This window comes from Chenopodium album, chromosome 6 (assembly GCF_948465745.1).
Source record: "Chenopodium album chromosome 6, dcCheAlbu1.1, whole genome shotgun sequence".
In the NCBI taxonomy this organism is placed as follows: Eukaryota; Viridiplantae; Streptophyta; class Magnoliopsida; order Caryophyllales; family Amaranthaceae; genus Chenopodium; species Chenopodium album.
Genome location: NC_137839.1, coordinates 68844007 through 68868366, shown reverse-complemented (window position 1 = coordinate 68868366; position 24360 = coordinate 68844007). Strand labels below are relative to the sequence as shown.

Below are 24360 nucleotides of genomic sequence, written 5' to 3'. Positions count from 1 at the left end.
TTCCACAGTTTATGATGGTTGAATTGAATGGTTTTTGTATATGTAAGAAAAAGAAAATACCTCATTACTAGAAGCTAAGCCCACAATGTGTAATTGTGTACATACACAAAATAAACGAGGAGCCCCCAGTTACTCCTCGTGAGATACGAGTTTTGTATCTCTAGTGGCAGTGTTGTAAATATTTTCAACCTTGTTCATTTCTGAGCTGCTGAGTAGGCATTTGTGGGGTATGCTGATATGGCCAATGTTGCTCAGTATGAGGGATGTCGTTAATGTATTGTAACGTTTGAAATTGGGACCACGCAGTAAATATTTGTTTTTTTTTTTTTTTATCCAGTAAATATTAACAAGTTATGCAATATTATCCTAGTAGCTTTCTTCACCTCGTCTAAACAAAAAAGAAGAATTAAAAATAAAAGCTTATCCTCCCTCTGTCAATGGCGAGATTCCAGCTCTGCTTGTGCTAGGCGATTCCAGTTCTGCGAATTGTGCTTGACTCTGCTGCGAATAAAAGCTTATCATCCTCCCTCTGTCAATGGATGGAGAGGTTAGTGGTTTTGTCAATTTGTGTAATTTCCGTCGTTTTTTCAATTTTCTAGGGTTACCTTAATTGGGCGTTTTTTCGGGAGTTAATACAAATTTTTCTGTCTTACAAATTCCAACTATTTTGTGGATTCAATTTACTCAATTGTGGTTTGTGCTAAGGATAGGTGATTATGTTAATTATTTGTTGTTGATTTTGCTAATTCTGTTTATGGATTCAACTGAGGAGGATTATGTTAAGTCAATTTGTTGTTGCTGTTTTGCTTAATATTAGTGTTGGTGGAGTATATATGGACTATTGGTTCTTTAATAATTTGTGTAAATTGGGTTTTTTTTTTTTAATAATGGGTTGATTTATTTTTTAGACTAATCTTAGTTGGTTGTGTTATTGTGACACTGCTTGTCAAATGTGGTGAATTATGTGATGAATATTCTGTTCAAGTGTTGTTTCTGAAAAATGGTTTGGTGGAAACAGGGTGTAATGACTGATTTTTTAGAGGACATGGAAATAGAATTGCTAAGGAGAAGTGAGGATGTTGTTGTTGTTGATCAGGGCAGCGGAGTTAAGTTTAGGAGTAGTGTCGATGTGGAGGATGGGGATGGCATAAAAGAAATAGAGTTCGAAGATGATGTGTGTGTTAACACTGACGTCAGTGGCCATGTGATGTATTTATCCCCATGAAAACAGTTCACACGACACACACGGTTGTTGGTAACAACCAAATGACTGTAGTGGCTGTTGAGGAGCCTAAGGTTGGGATGGTATTTCGATCTTGGCAAGAAGTGGAAGCCTACTATAAGGAGTATGCTGAGCAGGTCGGGTTTGGAGTGACAAGGGTTCAGGCTGTAAATTCTTTGGACAAGACTGAAAGAATAGCAACCACATGGAAGTGTGAGTGCTGGGGAAAACCCGACATGCGGGCTAGGAGGGAAGCGAAGAAAAGGGCAAAAGCAATGGGGGTTGGTGGTTCTGGTGGATTAGTTGAAGGAATTGTATGTGAGGATGAGTTAAGTAGGGCAAAGAGGACTTCCAAAAAGTGTGAATGTGAGGCCCGGATTTATGCTAGAGTAACTAAGGATGGATGGGTGTTAAAGAGGGTGCATTTGGAGCATAATCACTTGGTAGATCCATCACAAGCAAAGCTTGTGAAGGAGTACCGTGTAAAGCACATTACCTCGAAAGTGAAAAAGAAATTGATGGATTACTATGAACAAGGTGTACCGATATCTCAAATTCATGGGTGTATGGCGACCGAGCGAAAAGGTGGCAACATGCCGTTCACAGTAAAAGATTTACAACATGAGGTGTATAAGGCTAAGCGATTGAAGATGGTCGGCGGTGACGCGGTTGCAATGATGGAGTATTTTGAAAAAATGCAAACCGGCAACCAAAACTTCTTCCATGCCCAACGCTTGGATGAAGATGGGAGACTTAAAGACGTGTTGTGGGTGGACGCAAGGAGTAGGGTAGCGTATGAGGACTTTGGTGAGGTGGTTTGTTTTGACGCTACCTATCTAACCAATCAATACGAGCTTCCATTTGCTAACTTTGTTGGTGTGAACCACCATGGCTAATCATTGTTGTTGGGGTGTGCTCTTGTATCACATGAAGATTGTGACACATTTTCATGGATATTTCGACAGTGGCTAGCATGCATGAACAACCGAGCTCCGAATGCCATTTTGACCGACCAAGCGGCAGCCATGCGGAAGCCCCTAGCTGAAGTCATGCCAGACACCATTCATCGCTGGTGCATATGGCATATAATGAGCAAGATTCCTGATAAACTTGGCAAGTGTGCACGGTTAGTGTTTCCGAACCCTCTTTCACTGTGTAGTTGCCGTTTTGTTCTACGAATTGGTTGTCCGTTGTCTGTCAGGTTTAGTCTGATATTGCTTCAATTTTGTTCTTGTTCCCAATATGTGTTCCTTCTCCCTTTGATCCTCCCCATGATCTATGTTGCACCCCCATGATGTGATGCCTTTTAACAGTTTATGCCATCCCTGGTAAAAATTAATTTTTTCCTATTATTCCCTATTGGTTGATTACCTTTTAACGGAACTTATAATTTGTTGATTGGTGACTGTGTGGGTGCCATTTAAGCTCTTTGAATTGGTTGATTGGTCAATGTGTGGCTGCCATTTTGTACGTTAAATTGGTTGATAGGGGACTGTGTTGCTGCCATTTTGTTCTTTAAATTGGGTAATTGGTTGTCTGTTATAGTCAGGTTGATTTTGTCTTGTCTTTTATTAGATAATAACACCCCTTATGTTGAATTTGTGTTGTCTGAATTTTGTGTTCTGAATTTTGTGTCTAGTTACGAAGAATTCCTCAACCCTCTGAAAGAGGTTGTTTATGAAAGTTTTACCCCTGAAGAGTTCCACGAGAGATGGGCAGCACTTATATCTGAGTATAATTTGGAGGGTAATGAATGGCTTGAAAGCCTTCACAAGGAGAGTCACATGTGGGTGCCTGCGTACATGAAGGAGTATTTTTGGGCTGGTATGAAGACCACGCAAAGGGTAGAGAGCATCAATCGGTTTTTTGATGGATTCGTTAACCGGAAAACCAAACTACATGAGTTCCCTAGACAGTATACCATGGCGTTGGACAAACGTGTTAAAGATGAGATCAGTGCAGATGACCGTTGCTCGAAGTACTTGAGGAGGTTAGTTAGTGGGTTCAAAGTTGAAAAAATTTTCCAAAAGATATACACCGACAACAAGTTTCAAGAAATTCAAACAGAGTGTTCAAGGATGATGTACTGCAGTGTTCGAGAGGAGAGGGTTTTGTCTGAAAACCTTACACAATATTTGCTGGTGGATCGTGTTTGGATTGTACCTCCAGGGGCAAGTGAGGAGGTTATTACAGATCGCCGAAGAATCTACAAAGTGTTGTATTTTCCATTGACAAAAGAGGTTCAATGTGATTGTAGAAAGTTTGAAACACACGGCATTCTTTGCAAACACACCATTAGGGTTCTTGATGAGAACTTGGTGGAGGTTCTCCCTGATAAGTACATAGTATCCCGATGGAGGAAGGACATACCCCGGAAGCATACTAGGGTGAAGGTGGCATACCATGATCCCGGAGACACGGAGCACGTCAAGAGGTTTGACAAGATGATGGGAAAATTTGAGCCGTTATGCGAAACTGCTTGTATGGTAAACGATCAAACCGTTCAAATGGTGATTGAGGCACTATCAAAACTCCAAATAGCTGTGAATAAGTGTAGGGACAAGAAGCGTGAAGAAGATAAACCTGTGCTTAGTTCACTCTCACTAACCTGTGATAACCAAACGACCTCATCAGTCCGGAACCCTATGTCAGAGCCTACAGAAATATGCCCAACTGCAATGGATCCTATTATCAAAGACCCTCTTATTAAGAAAAAGCGTCGGGGAAGGCCAAAGGGTACAAGGCACAAATCATTGGCTGAAACTGGGTACAAGAAGGCTAAAAATCAGAAGCGTCAGGTTAGTTACTTTTGTTACCATCCTACACCTTTTAAACATAAACTACAACTACTCATGCCCTTATACCTGTGCATCAGGGTGCTGATCAGAATGCTACTGTCAATGTTGATGTTGTAGATGAAATAGATGATATTGATTCAGATTTTGATTTAGATGCACCATTGGTTACGGTAAAAGGTAGAAAAGGTTATGCTGTTGGAAAGGCAAGCAAGGGAAAGGGGAAGGGTATGGGAAAGGCCAGTGCAGTAAAAAAAAATGCAGGTACTACTGGCACTGCACCTGCTGGTAAGAGCACATCAGCTCGGAAAAGAGGGAAGCGCACTTCAGCTCAGGAAAAGCCCAATGCAGTTGCTACGGATAACGCGAATGCAATTAAGGGGAAGCCACTGGTAGGTTACCTTTTTATGATTGATTTATGATTGCAGTTACATTAATTTTATGTCACGTGAGCTATACTAATTATGTGGAAAAAAAAAACTTAGGTTAAGCGGAAACGTTTGGATGAGCTGGAAGATTAACTACGAAGAAGGCTTAGGTCCAAAACGCTGTTGTTTGACCCAAATTGCTATGAACAACTTATGGACTTATGTACTTTTGAACTGTTATTGACTTTTGAACTGTTGAACTGTTATTGACTTTTGAACTCTTATTGACTTTTGAAACTCTTATGGACTTTTGAACTCTTATTCAGTTATGGTTTGAGCACTTGATAGTAGAATTTGTATAATTTCTAGGAGTTTATCTGATCATATTTGTAAGTTTGCTTGTCATGTCAAATTTCTGTATTGATCCAATTCCATATTTTTTTTTGGTGGTGTTAATGTGTGAGGGATTTTCTTTGTTTAATTCCATAAAATATGGTTTCTCTTTGCAATTAATGTTTAATACTGAGATTTATTTGGAACTTAGCAAAGACTTTTATATTTGATTGGTGAGGGTGATGATAACTTTTGAGGTTAAAAGCGAACTAGCTTGCAAAATATCTGTCTTGTATTTGATAAAGTCTTGTGCTTTTTATTATTGAAGTCATGGGTCAAAGTTGGAAGACTTCTAACTTTCTAAGGCTTTGTTTTTTTTTTAATAAGCACGTTCAAAATTTGTAAGTTGATGCTCCCTTTTTTATGTGCATAGATGACTGATAGTTAAGCTTGTTTACTAGAAGCACATTTGTTTTTGGACTGTGCATATTGAGAACCCAAAATAAGTACTAAAGGGGTAACTACACTTTCTCGTTAACCTTCCTATTTGGCATGGTATATCCAAACCATTAAGCTCGTGAGCCATCCAGAAGTGCTTTTTTACATCCTCATCCTCTAACGATTTAATGTTAAACCAATATTAATTTTATTTAAGCACTTAAAAATAGTCGCTCCAACTTTTTATCATAATAAAATAAATACAATAAACTCAAACTCTTAAATATCAAATAATATTTATTAAAATTGGGTTACATTTATCACATTTGTACTCTAATTAATAAAATAAATACAATAAAATGTTAAAAATAGTCGTTCCACATTTTTATCATAATAATTATATAAATATTTTCAACAATGATTATAATACGTAGTAGTTAAGTACTACGTATTTAAATTTAGAAATTGATATACTCCTCCTCGAGAACATTTGGACCAAGTCAACTTGCACAAATATGGGAATTCTCCAAAAATCTTTTCACTGTACGTAATAGCTATTTGTGTGCAACTTCGTTTGGGTAATAACCATTGGTTATAAACTTATAAATGATTTTGAGTAGTCCTCATGGTACATGGTGAATGTGACTCATTTCAGATAGTCCAAATATGAAATATCACAAAATCCCCCAAATTATGGATCTACACCCACATTTTAACATTATAAGCTAAACTTTGTGGTTTGCAAATATGTAGCTGCATGCATATAGCTGTTTAGTAGCCTACTAGTCCCTCCTTTTTTTTTATCTTTTTCCCTGACTCATTTAATGAGATTGTATCTTCTAAGACTTCAATAAGGAATGTGAGCTTCTTAGCATCTAGCAATTAGATAAAATAATGTCTCTAGTAGCATTGGGATCTATGTAGGGGCCTGAGTGGCACCGGCCCTCCCAAATTTTTATTTTTTTTTATTTTAGTAAATGTGTAAAGTTATAAGTTAAATACAATTTTAATGCAATAAATATCAATAAATTAGTTTTGTCATAGTGGTAATGCATTGAGTTTGGATTAAAAATCTTAGGTTCAAGCCCTTATACAAGCATTTTTATAATTTTTAATTTATAAAAAAAAAGATGTAAAAAAGAAAAGGAAAATGAAATTGTAAAAATAAAAAAGTCACGAGACCCCAAAAGAAAGAAATAAGAAAGTTTTGCCTTGCCTTTTGTCATCCACTTTTGTAGTACAATGTCACATTTTCACCCACTTTTGTAGTACAATGCCTCGGAAATTGTGAAGTCTAGTATTATTTTGTCAATCTTTTATGAAATACCAGCAACATAACAAAGTAAACCAACAATAATGGAAAATTCAATTATAGTCTCCATAACAATTTTTTTGGTATGAAATGAATCTTGATAAAAATCGTTTGTTGGTATAAAATGTAAAAAATTTGGTTTATAAGGTTGGAAGTGGTAGTGATGTGTATTGAACGACAATAATCGTACTTGATGGTACAATTGAGTTGACCCGTAACAATAATGGGTATTTGGGCGAGATTTTTCCCTCTTAATGAAATCATATTACTAAATGAATTATTAAGAAAAGTAAGAAAAGAAAATTGGTTATAGTCTTAAAACCAAAGCAACACTCAAATTTAGATTTCAAAACGTAATTTTCATAATCAAACTTTTCATTATCATAAAAGGAACAAACGTCAGTTTTTGCATTGATTTTGATAAGGAACCTTTGTAATTTGCAAAACTACCTATGTCACATTTACAAAAAGATTTAATAAACATATAACAATAATTAAAATGAATTATATAATTTAGATTAGTTGGGTTATATAAACCATATTATGTGGGACCAGTTTCGCATTGTTATTGAAACCAAACGGAAGTTAAATTCGATCATTCAAAGAAAACTAAGTAATTAAATCAAATGAAAGTTGAATGCATGAAGCATGAAACAATGCTAATTGAATCAAATGGTTTTAATAAAGCTTATCAGATCGTATGGTAGTCCGATGTTTGAATTAGATCAAATCATATCAACAATAAGTGTAATTAAATCATGTGAAAGTCAAATGCATTCAACAAAGCCAAATGGATCATATGAAAGTCAAATGCATTTTTATTAAATCATGTGAAAGTTAAAAGCATTCAACAAATCCAATTAGTTCATATAATAGTCAAATGCATTCAACAAAGCCAATCGAATCATTTTAATAAGATGAAAGTGAAATATACTAAAACATAGGTGATTGAATCAATTGAAATAGATGAAAGTCAAATTCATTCACAAATAGGTAATCGAATAATTTGAAATAGATGAAAGTAAAATTCATTCACACATAGGTAATTGAATCAATTGAAATAGATGAAAGTCAAATTCATTCACAAAGAGCTAATTCAATCAATTGAAATAGATGAAAGTCAAATTCTTTCACGCATAGGTAATTGAATCAATTGAAATAGGCAAAAGTCAAATTCATTCACAAAGAGCTAATTGAATCAATTGAATGAGATGAAAGTCGAATGCATTCACATAGCTAATTGAATCGATTGAGTAAGATGAAAGTCAAATTCATTCACACATATATAGCTAATTGAATCAATTGAATGAGGTGAAAGTCAAATTCATTCACACATAGCTAATTGAATCAATTGAAATAGATGAAAGTCAAATTCATTTACAAAAAATTGATTGAATCAATTGAAATAGATGAAAGTCAAATTAATTCATACATAGCTAATGGAATCATTTGAATGAGATGAAAGTCAAATTCATTCACACATAGCTAATTGAATCGGTTGAGTAAGATGAAAGTCAAATTCATTCACACATATATAGCTAATTGAATTAATTGAATGAGATGAAAGTCGAATTCATTCACACATAGCTAATTGAATCGATTGAAATAAATGAAAGTTAAATTCATTCACACATAGCTAATTGAATCAATTGAATGAGATGAAAGTCAAATTCATTCACACATAACTAATTGAATCGATTGAGTAAGATGAAAGTCAAATTCACTCACACATAGCTAATTGAATTAATTGAATGAGATGATAATTGAATCGATTGAGTAAGATGAAAGTCAAATTCATTCACACATAGGTAATTTAATCAATTGAAATAGATGAAAATCAAATTCATTCACATATAGGTAATTTAATCAATTGAAATAGATGAAAATCAATTTCATTCACATATAGCTAATTGAATCAATTAAAATAGATGAAAGTCAAACTCATTCACAAAGAGCTAATTGAATCAATTGAAATATATGAAAGTCAAATTCATTCACACATAGCTAATTGAATCAATTGTAATACACAAAAGTCAAATTCATTCACACATAGATAATTAAATCAATAGAAATAGATGAAAGTCGAATTCATTCACACATAGCTAACTGAATCAATTGAATGAGATGAAAGTCAAATTCATTCACACATAGCTAATTGAATCAATTGAATGAGATGAAAGACGAATTTATTCACATAGATAATTAAATCAATAGAAATAGATGAAAGTCGAATTCATTCACACATAGCTAATTGAATCAATTGAATGAGATGTAAGTCAAATTCGTTCACACATAGCTAATTGAATCAATTGAATGAGATGAAAGACGAATTTATTCACACATAGCTAATTGAATCAATTGAGTAATATGATAGTCAAATTCATTCACACATATCTAATTGAATGTGATTAATGTTGCGGATTTTTTTTCCCTGATTTTACTTAATTTTTTTTAGATAGATAGTATGAGAGTTGTGAGTGTCGTGGAGTGAGTCGTGAGTATTTATTTGATAAGGGTAAAAATGGAAAATCCAAAAAAAATGCGAGCGATGCCTAGTAAAAGGGGAGCGACGTTTAACAACCCCTAAATTATTTTTTATCTGATACTAATAACATCATGGTATTAGTATTATTCCGACACTAATAGATTTTTAACTATCCAAACTAGTTTTGTTACCAAAATTTGAAATCTTCATTTTCATTTCATTTCACAACCTTCCCGCCGCTAAAGTCACATAAAAATTTTACCAAAATTTGAAATCTTCATTTTCATTTCACAAACTTCCCGCCCATGTCTTTCCCTCTATATTGTCAACTCTCTAATCTCTATTAAGTAGTAACCCTTTCAGCCATCTCTCCTCTCTTTCTGAATTTTTCAACACCCTCTTTCTGTTGATGTGGAAGGCGTCGGTGAACGGCCAATGCGCCCCTGACTGTCGCAGCGACCGTCACCATTAACACTGGCATATTCAAGCTGAAAGCTACCATTTTGACACAGGCCAAGCTTCAACAACCTCTTTGTCTTGATCGAAAACCCGACTCTTTCAGCGATCGCTGACTACTATGTCATTAAACAAGTAATTTTTCTCGTTTTATCTCTGTTCTTTAACAATTAATTCGATTTATGAAAATAAACCCTAATTATTCGATAATTTTTTGGTGACCAAATTTGACGTTTCCTTTATGAATTTAATTAGAATTTTAGACAAGCAATTAAATGCGACATACACCCGCAGTCTACGGATTTCTCTAGTTCACTCCTCCTGTTAGTGCTCTGTATATGCTCCATATGGTTCCTTCAGGTGGTGTCAAAAATCATACTTCAGTTCTTGATGAGGCTGGTAACCCAGTTACTGGAGTTTATATGAGGTGACCATGACAAAGTCTAATGCACAAGTGTAGTCTACTCAAATAGAAGAAATTGATGATTATTCTAATAATCTATCTTAATTTATTCGACAATTAAAGCATATATTCAGGTTTATTCTTCTCCTTCTGTATAATTACTTTCTACCATAAATTATATTGTAATATCTCGTGCTGTTTAAATATCGTTACCATGTTTACTCAGAATTACCCTTTTTAGTGTCACAATTAAGTTTTTAAAAGGATAGTTTAGTCTAAAAATATATGGCAGACTGAATTCATATTTTTGCCCAATAGTGTATGTTTTCCAATTTTAGTTATGTTGAGCTGATACTTTTGCGAAAATACAACAAATCATGGGCAAAATGGAATAATCACAGTTTTTAAGCTCGTGAAATAGACTCATTTGTTGACCAAAACATTGGAGTGGGCTTGATATTTAACAAAATGTGCATTGCAGGTGCAGGCACCCATGTCCAACATTAACTTTACCATCATCCAGGATCAGTTCATTGAAGATGAGCCAACGAGCCGATACCAAGGAATTACACTACGGCCCGAATTAGAGATACACAAGAAGAATATCGATGTTGGAGCTGCTTTGGTGCTGTGGAATGTCCTAGGATCACACGGCTTTCATTTATCAGCCACTTTCACCAAGTCGTTGAGACTCATAACCCCATTTTCATCATTCTGACTGAATTGCTTTGGTTTGCAATTTATATTGCAAATTCTGTGTGTATTGTCTTATGGGTTTGCAATTTATATTGCAATTTCTGTGTTGTAACACTGTTGTTATGTATATAATAAGTCTGACCGTGTTTTGTGAATATGGGTTAATGGGTTAATGTTTATGCATGTAGCATAACAATGGCTACCAAAATTTCAAGAATATGTATGGGTTAAACGTCTATGACAGTCCAAAATGAATAGGCCCACGCCAATTTGATATGGCCAACCCATTAGAATGTCCATAATAACAACTCATATATATTAGACAATGTTTGGTTTTATTTATGGATTTACTAAGACAAAGACAATTTCATTAATACAGCAAACAATACACTTTTATTAATACTAATATTAATTCTTCGTATATTATTCCATCTATTAAGTTGTATGGCCCCTCCTTTGCCTATACTTGAGCCTGACCAGAACTGTTGACGGCAACTGTACATCCAAAAAAAAAATCAATGTTTGAGCATTAAACAAAAATCTAAGTGTCTTATGCTTAAAATACAAACATTACCTCAACCCGACAACTCATGTTCGAGGCTGCCACATTACAAGAATAGCAAGTCCCCTATCCAACAAACCACAAAACAGCACCTCAATTAACTTTTATCAAACCCAATACAAATACTAGCAAAACTTACCCTCAAGCTACCTTTGGAGAGTTCCACCATAACTTGTGACCTACATTTCACAGCTCCACCATAGGATAAACTATCATCTTATACATACAACACAAACAGAACTATAATTACTACTAAAAGAGCAGAATACCTATTACTCCCTATGATATACAAGTCACAAACCAGACATTTAACATAAGGGTACCAAAAAATAAAAAGGAAACATCCACATTGATTTAGAATAACGAATACTTTCAAAGAACAACAACCAAATAAACAGCATAACTTTAACCCAGTTAATACTTTCAAAACACTGCATAAACATAACCAAAGGTATGATCAATAACAAACAATCTAACCTTAAATATGCCAAGATGCAAATTAATAGTTTAATCCCTCCCTTTGAATATTTCCTGCAACCAATGAATTAATTACACTTAGAGCCCAAACATAAACCAGCTACAATTTAACGAGGATCCATTACCTTATTCAGATTCACTTGTGCATCCTCCTCCTCACCGACCTACAAGAAGCCCACCACCAACAAGTTATTTAACCTACGTTACTCAACAACTCTTTGTTAATGTATGAGCTACCAAAACATAATTCATTCCAATTTCTCTGGAACAGAACAACTACGCCTGCGCTTGCAATTTCCTTCAGACATTACACAATCCTATACATTGCGAAGGAATCAATTGATCAACTACTCATAGTCGAACAAAAAATTCGAACTTAACCTAAACCGCTCATACCCACTCCACAACTCATTGAATCCAGATTTCAACAAAATCAATAACAAACTTTTAACCTAGTTCGGAAAAAAACCCACTATTCAACATTTCAATTAAGGGAAATATACTACAGGGAACTATACTACACCCCTCTGGCCTGTTTCTCCTATTGAAATTCAATTTACCAATAACAAATAACAAATTCAAATAAAACCACACCCGAATACATTTCAACCCGATACAAATTCTAAATTAGCAATGAACAAACAAAAATTACCGTAACAATCGATTCAGATCTTCCACCCTGATCTGGAGAATTTCTCTCGCAGCTGCTCCTCTTCCAAAATGAAACCAAGATGCCTTCTTCCACCTTCAGTTTACCTTTACCTTGGTAACTTTTGGAATTACCCCAAAAGAAAGTTAACTCCCTAGTTAACTCCGTCAATCTTACATATACAATGCTTGTACAGCTGGACGTTTTCAGGAAAACACGTCACATTTAATAAAACCACTCATACTCACGATTTTACCATATTACCCTCGTGAGATACGAAATCTGTTCCTCACGAGGAGAAACAGAGAATTCCTCAAAATAAACTAAAAACAATGTTATGGCTGTAAAATATCTTTAAGTGCACATAAATTTTCCACTTGTGTTATTTTGTTGCTAATTTTGTTGCTTATATAGCTAACATCGGTTCATTTGTGAAGCCAAATTACAGAGGAATGGAAATTATTAGACATGTTAGTAAATTGACACATTCATATTATTCTCATAATAGTTTGGTTAACACAATATATACAAATTATGTTTTTTTTTTTAATTGATATACAAATTATGTTTAAATACAAAACGAAGTTAATTTAAATAAATTATGATAAAATAAGCTAATAATAATTTTTTTTTTAGTAATAAAGTAAGCTAAAATTACACATCAATCATATCATATGTAAAAATTGAAATATACAGTAATTTGGTATCAAAATATATTTGTTGATGTAATATTTGAAACAAAAAATTAAAATATTCAACTTACTACTTTAAAAAAGATGCATGATATGTATAAATTTGGAGACATAAACTTTTGTGTGTGACTAAGCATACCGTGTGGCTAGTTAACACACGAATAACTACCCGAATCCTAACCAGATACCCTTAATCGACCAAGTAATTCCTGATGACTGATTAAGTAACCCATGATGTAACGAGTAACCTCTGTCGATAAAACCATGAAAATTGTCTAATTCCTATGATATTATTTTCAAAGAATAAAATAATATTGATAGCAAATTAAAGATTTCATATTACTACTTAGGTATTTTTTAGGAACCAAACACATTTTTTTTTAGAAAAGATTGATCACTGCTTGAATAAGCTAGAAACCTAACACATTTTTAAACAGACTATTGGCATTCTCATTTTTATATATATATATTTTTTTTTTTAAATCAAAGACGATTGATTTTTTTTTTTAAAAGACGATTGTTTATTTGGAATTTTCATTCTTGTAAAAGTATTAAATCAATTATTATTTGATTTGATATATTTTGTTATTACTTTTTTTTTACAAGATATATTTTGTTATTATTTTTTTTTACAAGATATATTTTGTTATTACTTTTTTTTTTTTTTTTTTGTTTAAGAATATTTTGTTATTACTTATTGAAATTAAAACAATAACTTTTTTTATCCTAAATAAATAAATCAAATTTGCTTCATTAGCATCGTGTATGTCAAAATAATCCAAAATGCCAAGTTATCTCGTTGTCTGACTAAAAATATGTGTAGCAGTGTCATAAAAAAAAAATCCCTAAGCACAACTCCAACTGAGTAGTAGTGCCATATAAATTAAGCTCACAATATCCAACCGAATGGGGGGCAACATTTACTAACAAGTGTTACACATTATGTAATTTTTCTCAAATTTTACTTAAAACAAGGGCAATATTTTCTTTCTAACTCAAATTAATTTTTCTCTTCATTCAACACTTTCAAACAAATTTTGTAATAGAATCCGTGCAAATTCATATTTTGCACATGATATGAAACAAAAGTAGGTTTTGTTTTCATTGTATGCAAGTTTGCAAAACTAACTAAGAGGTTGCTATTCACTATTCCTTCCGTCCCTGAATAATTGAGACTCTTGACTTTTTTTATCAACTTTGATCATCTTTTATTGCTCTTATATAAAATCATAATTTAATAAAAACTTGATATTCCAATAATATACTTAAAATATATCCAGCAACAACTTACTTATTAACATTTTATTTTATATAATAGCAAAATAATATGGTCAAAGTTGAATTAAAAAAAAAAATGGTAAAGCTTGTTAATTGTCTTCGAACAGAGAGAGTATAAAATTTTGTAAAATTCGTGTGTCGCACGGGACTTAAGCTAATCTTAAAGATAACTCAGTCTAATATACTACTTCTGTTTAGATTATTTACAACTTTGAATATTTTATATCTCATAAATAATACTCTAAAATTGCAAATAATAAAATGAATGTGAATATATTCATATGCACCAAAAAGAAAAGAAAAATAAATCGTAACACGCACATGATATTTGCTCTAGAACCTTGATACATCTGGCTAAAAAAGCCCAATATACTAAGCATAAATCTTTCATACCCAAAACCATCAATAGCAATAAGCCCAACATACAGTATACACTTTCTCTTCTTATTATTACTAGCTCAGATTCCCACTAAGAAATATTACTAAAACTAGTTTAAGACCCGTGTTATGCACGGTTATTATTACTTCGTATTACTTATTATCGAATAATATTATATTTAATTGATAGAATATAATATACTCCCTCCGTTTCATAATGTTAATCCCATATGGAATCAATTACATAAAATAAGAAAACAAATATATTTGGAATCTAACATTAAAGTACAACATAATTCATAATTAGTTTACCTTATTTAACTTTTTTGATTTTTTATTAGGAAATCACAAGTCATAATTGCATAATTTAAGGTAAAAATTTCCTTATTTAAAGTTATGTCATCAATCCAAAATCAATTAATTCTAAAACAATCAAGTTATAAATGAAATATATTCAATATGGGTACATCTTTTTGAAACGCCCAAAATAGTATATGAGACTAACATTATGAAAAGGAGGGAGTATAAATTATCTAAATTATCATTAACAAAAGAAAATTTACAATAAAGATTAAAATTTATTATAGGAATAAAAAAAAATCCTAAAAAACCATAGAAAGAAGAATATAAAAACACAAAGTCTTATATGTGGCTGGCCACAGAGTGCGGCCATCCATTATGAGGGTTTACTTCATTAGTGTTATAGGGGTTACTCGTTCAATTTTACTGGGGTTACTTCATTAGTGTTATATGGGTTACTTGGGGGTTACGTGATCAGTATTACAGGGGTTACTGGGTCAGTGTTATAGGGGTTACTTCGTTTTTTTATAAGTAGCCACATGGTGTAGCTAGCCGCACACAAGACGCACTGATATAAAAAAAGGGAGAGATGTGAGTTTGACGAAAAAATTTATATCTATATACTTATCAATAATCATACTTTTATATTGTAGTATCTTGTTTTATTCATTAGATTTTGTCAATCTAAGGCCCTGTTCTTTTGAGCTTCTGGGCAGAGCAGAGCAGATTTCAGCAGAGCAAAGCAAAGCAGAGCAGAGCAGAGCAGATTTCAGCCGAGCCGAGCAGAGCAGAGCAGATTTTATTATTATTATTATTATTATTATTTTTTTATTATTATTATTATTATTATTATTATTATTATTATTATTATTATTATTATTATTATTATTATTATTATTATTATTATTATTATTATTACTACTACTACTACTACTACTATTATTATTATTACTATTATTATTATTATTATTATTATTATTATTATTATTATTATTATTATTAAATATTAATTATTATTATTATTATTATTATTATTATTATTATTATTATTATTATTATTATTATTATTATTATTATTATTATTATTATTATTATTACTACTACTACTACTACTACTACTAATAATATTATCGCATTATTATTATAATCATTAAATTTTTAAAGTTAAATATTAATTATTATTATATTAATTATAATTATTATTAAATATTATTTAATTATTATTATTAAAAATTAATAATTAGTATTATCTTTAAATATTAGTCATTATCTTAATATTAATTGCTATTATAAAAATCAATTATTGTTATTATAATTAATATTATTAGTTACAAATATTATTATTACTGTTAGTATAATTACTATTATTATTACTATTATTATTATTAAATATTAATTATTATTGTTATTATTATTATTATTATTTTTATTAATAATTATTAATAATTTATTATTATTATTATTATTAAATATTAATAATTATTTATTAATTTTTTTATTTTTTTATTAAATATCAATAATTAATTATTGTTATTATTATTATTAAGTATTAAGTATTATTATAATTAAATATTAATTATTTATTATTATTAAATATTATTTATTTATTGTTATTATTATTATTATAAAATATTTATTATTATTATTATTAAATATTAAATATTAATTATTAATTATTTATTATTATTAAATATTAATTATTATTATAATAATTTAATATTAAGTATTAATTTTAAGTAGAGCAGAGCAGAGCAGAGCAGAGCAGAGCAGAGCAGATTTCAGCAGAGCAGAGCAGAGCAAAGCAGATTTCAGCAGAGCAAAGCAGCTCTAAAGAACGGGGCCTTAATTGTATCCTTGAAGCAAATATATATTTTGCACACATAAACTTATAGTAGAAGATTGTATATTTTAATAATATTATACAAATATTATATTTTCCATATTAGTTAATTGAATGTCACAAAATATATATATATATATATATAAGGTAAGTATCATTGCTATTTATATATATATATAAGGTAAGTATATATATATATATATATATATATATATATATATATATATATATATATATATATATATATATATATATATATATATATATATATAAGGTAAGTATCATTGCTATTTACATAGTAATTAAATTTTACAAATATTTCTTTAAATAAATTTTCCATTAAATTAATTTTTTAATAAAATACTAAGGACACACCAGAAGATGACATGTGTCATTGCTGGTGTACCTTTTAGTTAATATAGTTAATATTTAATAGTTAATGATACGATAGTATTATTATACTAGTTTATTATCAGTGCGATGGACGAATAAAACATTTTTTTTCCTCATTTGATTGTAATATGTATTAAAGATAAACATAATTAATTGTGTGCCTACTCATTAGATAAATTGAGCTATAAGAAACGTTTTAATGTTAAATACGTAATATGATAATCATGTATTATACAATATAATTCGTAATTTAAATAAAATTTAATCCTTATTTCTAAGATGCTAGAATTAATTTACTGGTTTATCTTTCATTTTTAATTTTTTTTTTTTTTTTGAAGAACTAATAATGAATGGAAACCCCAAAAACATACAATAGTATGTACAATACTATTAATGTATAGAGTAGGAGGAGATAAAAGTTTCTAGAAAAATGAAATAGTCTAACCACTAATTTTTAATTTATTTTGAATCCATGGAAAAACTGTGTAATTAGTCTATTGTTTTTAAAAAAATACTTGTTACCAAAACCATTTACGACTCTTTTAACGGATTCGTTTCTTGTTCTTTTTATGAAAGAATGTTATATATATATGTTAAAAGTAATGGAGGGTGTGAAATAAGACATCGATTGAATGATCCAATTATCTACATTTAGAAGTTGTCATATGAACCAATTTGAACTAAAAAAAAGAGTCCCTTATTCTTGGGAGTCTAAAGATAAAAAAGAATAAGGGCTAGCAGTATGGCAGAGAGTTGGAATTAATTCGAATGATAAGATCTTAAACAAATCAATGCCTTTGAATTGTTCGAGGAAATATCTGTTGTTTAAAAGTATCGAGTATTCTGATATGTGACAGCTCTTTAACATTGGTTTAAACACTCTCTAGGAGAGCAATATCCTTTAATTGTTCAGAGAGAAAGACGGTGTTTATCAGGTTTAAGGTAGGTCAATACTCGATCGTTTCTTACCTTAGGGTTAAACCTTCTTATTTTCATAGAACCGGATAAAGGAGATCCTTGATCGACCCTAGTAAACCCCAATTAACGATATGCTTGACTGGAGTAAGGGATCCCTTAAAAGGGGCACGTACGTGTTTAGTACAAAAAAGTAAGGAACAATTATCTTTTTAGTGTAAGTTAGTGTCGTTAAATAAAGATTTTATCAAACTAATGAAACAAAACTAAATATTTTAGAAAATATGCAATTAATCTACTAATTCCAAATCTTTATTTATCTCCAAAAAAGTTGGTGTTACCAAAAGGTTTGGAGGGATTTTTTTTATGAGAAGTTGACACTTTTATAGTGATGATGTTAGCTGTCATTACTTTAGTTAAATATATAGATTATTACTCCGTCCTGTTATTAATTACCTACATACTTCCACAGTTCCACTTTCACTACACCAAAAACTAGATTAGAGTCGCAAAATATAGAACGGTTATCAAAGGTAGGCGTTCTCCGGAAGAATATAGATCGTCTTTATATAAGAGACGTTTTGTATGTTAATACATATGGAACGGTTAGGATAGTTAACCGTTCTCTATTTTACTCAAATAATTAAATGTAATAATTATTTATTATAGATGATATAGAACGGTCATCTTGACAACCGTTTTATATTGTATTAATTTTTTTTTTAAAATTAGGATGAAATTGTATACATACGGAGTAATAATTTACCCAAATTATCTAAGGCGGCTAAATGGGAAAAGTGAAGCGTGCTTCTCTTTCACTTTCACTAGAATACTAAATCAAAAAATACGTGAAACCTCTTTCTCGACTCGTTCATCAGCGAAAAAAAAAAAAAAAAAAAAAAAAGTTGAAACCTCCATTAAACCTCCATATCAAAACCTTCATCAGCCGCTTACAGTGCCGCTCCACCGCCGCTCCACATCTGCAGCACCGCACCAGTAAATTGAGGTAGGCTTGATTGGTTTTTTTTTTGGTTCGAATTTTTCTTCTCAAAGAGTATTTGGATTCTGAAAATTGTCAATCTAATTGTATGCATCATTCAAATTACGAAGGAAATAGGAGTGAATTCGTAGTTTTCATCTATTAAAGTAATTTGCAATTCGAATTTTAGGTTATTGAAAAAAAATTCACAGTTCTAGTTTTAGGGATAAATGCCGAATTATTGCAGTAAGTTCAATCAAATTACCCTTAATTTTGTCAAATTTACTCTAATTTCAATTGTAATCAAAATTATTTTAGCCAAATTAATCTTACTTAAGTTCAATTTAGAACCCTAATCAAAATCTTGAAGCTTACTCAACTAATTCAACGAACTTCGCACTTGCTTTTCGATGTTCATCATCTTCCCAGCTATTCTACCATCGAATTTCTCACAACAACATTGTCAAATGTATGTAATTTAACCATTCCTAGTAATTTCAATTCTATTTTTCGTTGTTTTTTTTGTTGCTAATTTCAGCTAATTTGGATGATGAATCAATTTTGAAATTCCTTGCTAGTAATGCTGAATTCATTCAAACTATACAGTAGTTTTGTATATTTTTAATGAAACTGTTGCTGTAATCTGAGGTTTTGTGGTTCAATTATTTGCGAAAATACTTTATTTTTGCTGGATTTTGCTTTAATTTTTCTGAAATTGAACTCATTTGTGTAAATTTTGAAATTGTGAACTTGCCTCGAATTGCTTCTCAGTGTTTGATTCATGATTTCATGCATTGCGATAGTGAAAATTATGGAGCATTGCGTTTGATCCGTTAATTTCGGGATATGTTATATTTCTGGTATCAGTGTTATCACATTTCGAACATATTGTGCTTGAATTTGCTACTCATATTGTAACAATAATAATTCTTGAATTTGTTGTAGTGGCTTCTCCAGCATTGAGGAGCTTTAAGAGTATTGTAGGGAATATTTCAAGCATTATCCCTTGCTTGAACCCCACTGTGATCATACATTAAATTACGGTGACGTCCAAAGGGAAAGAAGATAGAGCAAAAGAGTCGCCAACAAGTTTTTTTAGGAACTTGTAAACCGTTCACCAGGTGAAGGTTACACCCTTTAACGATCCAAGAGATTGTCAACTCCATAAGGTCTTGAACCAAATAGGGTTCGGGAATGAAAGTACAAATCCAACCTAAAAGAGATTGAACCTGGCCTAATAATAGGCCTATACTTTATTCTGAAAGTATTATTGTGCGCTTTCTGACTAACATGCAATCAATAGGATTAACCCTAAACCTGTTCAATCTATGTTGGTTGAATATTAATGCACAAATAAATCTATTATTGGTGATCACTTGAATTATAATCATATTAACCCTAAATAAGATTATTAATTATCTTATTAAGCGTGATTACAAGTACCAATTCCCTTTAAACATACATAAAAGGTGTGATCAAGCAATAACAATAAATATATCAAGCAACATAATAATAACAATTATAATAACAATTATAAAAATAATCATAATATTCATGTTAAAGCATAATAATAGCAAGATCCTAGGCATGATACTAACAAGATTAATAACAAACCCTAGCATGTCACTAAGCATAAAAAATCATATATTTAGCCCTAACATGATACTAACGATCATAAATATTAGGAAGAACATAAAAGACATCATACTTTTAATCATACTTAATATTAAAGTTACCCTAGACATGATACTAGGAATTTATTGTTGTCACCCTAAACATCAAATTAAGGAATACATCTTAACATGATACTAGGAATCAAAATAACAATCTAAGCATGATTTCTATATCATAATATCAATTAAACCATTAAAGTACTTACTTGGATGCCTCGTACCTCTTTCTAATAACAAAATACACACATTAGTAACTTCAAGGAAAAATAATAAACTCAAGGAAAAATAATAAACAAAACAATTAAGTTAAATAATTGAAAGAGAGATTTGGGACCAAACCCTCAGAAATTAAAACCTTTCACGTCTAGGGCGAAGGCAACTTCGAACTTGGCTAGGTGTGTCTAGTGCTAATGTATGAGGAATTGTGTTTGTAAAAGGCTAGGCTTAGAAAAGAGGGAGAGAGAATTAAGAAATTCTTGATGAGAGTTGGTGAATGAAAACGGGGTTTTTAGAAGACTATTTATTGAGAAAATCAGCCAAAAAGATAAAAAATCAAAACAGAGTTCTGTCGCGTAAAACCAGGTTAGCGCCAGACGCTGACATTAGCGCCAGGCGCCAAGCTTAGCGTCAGGCGCTAATGCTGGCGTTTGGCGCTAACTTAATTATTGACGCGTTTTCTTAAAATCAGATAGAAATTTCCGTACAGGAGGATAAAATCGTATTTTCCTCAAAAACATTCTTTTATTCTGATTAAAACTCTAAAAAGTCAACAACAGTCAATTTATCAATGCTAATTGAATTAAGAATGAAAAGAACCTTCTAGAAGAATCTAGAAGACTAAAATCATTCCTAATTGCATTAGGAGTGATAAATCTATATTAGGCCCTCCTCTAGATCATTGGGCCGCATATAAGGCTCAAACCGGGCCGAGTTCAGTAATTTGGCCATAACTTCCTCAATATTCATCGGAATTGGGCTTATAATATATCGTTGGAAAGCTCTTTTCAAGCCCTATCCAACTACACTGCCATTGGACCCATATCATGGACCAACCAAACTGGATTGACTGTTTTCTTAAAATAGGTTTTCAAAAACAGAGAGAAGAGAAAAGAAATTAAAACTATCCACAACACTAAACTTTCCACACTTTCACTTCATTTGATTACGATTCGACGTGAAAAGTACTCATCACTGGGTTTGGTTTTGGGGAGACACAAATGGGTGTCTACAAGTAAGGGACCGGAGGGTCAGTCTCAGACTGCTCAAAATGTAGGAGGGTCTACAAAGGGTTTGAATATACAATATGTCGTACAACTCACTGAGGTTGGGGAGGGTCTCATGTCGAAAATGTATAGACTCAATAAAATTTTAGATCATCCGGATATGGTCAACCATTTGTTCTCGGAGTCTTTTTGGAATGCTGGTGTGATTCCTAATTTTCCAAAGATATGTACATTGGTCGAAGGAAGTTCCCGGAGCATACCAGCAGATTACAACTTGAGCGTGTCAGCATTTCCTCACTTTTGTTAATTTTTGTTTCATTTTTTGGTTATTGATAGTATTTATTGGTATTAATATTGATGTAGGTTGAAAAAATTGCTTTTGATTCATTAACGGATGGTGCTGAAGTTTATCTTCAAAATTTGGAGCCGTGGGTTCAGGTTTGAACTTCATTATCATCTTGCCACATTTCACCTTCTTATGTTGATTTGCATGCCCGTGCAATAAGTATAGTTATGAATGCAGCACCACCAATAGTATCTTAACACCTCTAATTAGGCTTTTATGGAGGGCAAGGTAGAAGGATTTGATATACGTAGCCTTTCCCTTGATAATGGAGAGGCAAATCCATGAATAGTTCAATGAGTTGTTTTGACATAATTAATGTTCTATTCCCTTGATAAAAGCAAGTGTAAGCTTAAAGCAACATAAAAAGACTTGATGTATTGTCAAAGTATGCAATATGAGGCATTGAGAAGTAGGCAGGGCTCTTGGCTTTCATTCATGTTGATAGACATTATCTGCTATGGGATTTTCCATTGTGCTCTCAGAGTTCGTGTAAGATTTCTTCTCCTAGGAGAGTGTGAAATATCTCTTATGTTGTAAAGTTTATTACCAAATGAATGTGAATGAAGTTTTGAGTTGTCTGGAATATTGACTTATGTTCATATTTTTGTAAACCCCTTACAATTTCCAATGACCGATTTTCTGTCCTCCTTGTCAATTTCACTACTGCAGTAGGTAAGGTATGTTTTATACTTGATTATATTTTGACATTGTTGCCAGTAAACTGAAGACTGCTGCTATTCTCAAGACCATGCTATTTATATTTAATTAGATGAATTTATTGTATATTATTAACTAATATGTATGTATTTTACATTGTTTTGTAGTATTTTAAGCAAGTTCCCCATACATATTCTCAACAAATGATTGACGAGCTTAGGGAAAGGTGGATTTCATATGTTACCGGATACCATCAACCAAATGAAGACGACGATGATTTATGTGAATTGTATATTTTGGGGCATTAATTTTTTTTTTTTTTTAAATCAACATTAACTAGAAAGGTTTTTGATATTTAACTCACGTATTTGTTTGTTTAGAACAAATTTTGATGAATGATTCAATTTAATTGTGGTTGCATTGGATGTTTTAAATTATATATATGAAGTATATTTTGATGGCTTTTGTCGTATCTGGAAATATTTTTGTTAATTTTATTATACAGAAATTTATATTGCACGTACATGATCATGGATTTATTTTACATAGGAAATGTGAAGATTTTCTAATAGGATATATAAATTTACAAGATATAAAACAAATACAGATCTAAAATGAAATACAAAAATAATTCAGATTATTAAAATACACGAATAATACAGTATAAATACGTAAAAGGATAATTCGAACAATTAAATACATATGGCCGGATTTTTTTTTTAAGAAAAAAAAAACATTAGAGAACTGTTATCTAACTTAACCGTTCTTTATTGTAATGTAGTATAGAACGGTTAAGTGCCCTAAACCGTTCTTTATTCCTTCCTTAGTGTATGAATTTAAGAAGGGAAAAGAGAACGGTTGTGACTAACAACCGTTCTCTATTTGTTATTATATAAAACGCCTACACAACCCGTTCTCTATACTTTATACATCGCTTAGCAGAAGAACGCCCCTAAGGCAATCTATAAAGCCTATTATAACAGTTCTCTAAGGCCTTTTTCGTAGTAGTGTTTATACCTTATAATAGCATCTCCAATGGTTCAATTATAAGGAATTGCTTGCAATTTAAATAAAGTTCCTAGTTACATGCTTACCATTAGAGAACAAAAAATTGAGCAACATACAAGCAACTGTAGCCCAACCTTGATTGAAAAAGAGACAAATAATCTCCACTCATATTGTAACATGTGTATAATTATCTATTATTTTTTAAAATTTAATTTTTTGCAAACTACAATATGTTGTGGCTTACCATTGGAACAACTTGTTGCTTAAAAAGTGTTGTAGCTTAGAAATTGATGTGGAAAAGCAAGCTACAAAGCATTGTAAGAGCATCTCCAATGGCAAGCTACAATGCTTTGTAGCTTGCTTTTCCACATCAATTTCTAAGCTACAACACTTTTTAAGCAATAAATTGTTCCAATGGTAAGCCACAACATATTGTAGTTTGCAAAAAAAAAAAAAAAAAAAAACAATAAAATAAATAATAA

General features: G+C 31.4%; 1 protein-coding gene and 2 long non-coding RNA genes across 3 annotated transcripts; 2 read left to right on the top strand and 1 right to left on the bottom strand.

Moving 5' to 3' along the window:
* Nucleotides 1-1382: 1382 nt before the first annotated feature.
* On the top strand, nucleotides 1383-4832 carry LOC145635087 (protein FAR-RED IMPAIRED RESPONSE 1-like). Its single transcript, XM_081686377.1, has 4 exons — nucleotides 1383-2348; nucleotides 2862-4020; nucleotides 4098-4409; nucleotides 4503-4832. Exons 1-4 carry the CDS (start codon nucleotides 2200-2202, stop codon nucleotides 4536-4538), a joined length of 1656 nt encoding a protein of 551 aa, XP_081542503.1. The 5' UTR covers nucleotides 1383-2199; the 3' UTR covers nucleotides 4539-4832.
* A 5992-nt stretch (nucleotides 4833-10824) lies between these two features.
* Nucleotides 10825-11598, bottom strand: LOC145635086 (uncharacterized). Its single transcript, XR_014113778.1, has 3 exons — nucleotides 11548-11598; nucleotides 11083-11136; nucleotides 10825-11003 (listed from the first exon to the last, which is right to left on the bottom strand). It is a non-coding gene; the product is annotated as an uncharacterized LOC145635086 (long non-coding RNA).
* Nucleotides 11599-21034: 9436 nt separating this feature from the next.
* Nucleotides 21035-23307, top strand: LOC145635085 (uncharacterized). Its single transcript, XR_014113777.1, has 2 exons — nucleotides 21035-22305; nucleotides 23038-23307. It is a non-coding gene; the product is annotated as an uncharacterized LOC145635085 (long non-coding RNA).
* The last annotated feature ends 1053 nt before the right edge of the window (nucleotides 23308-24360 follow it).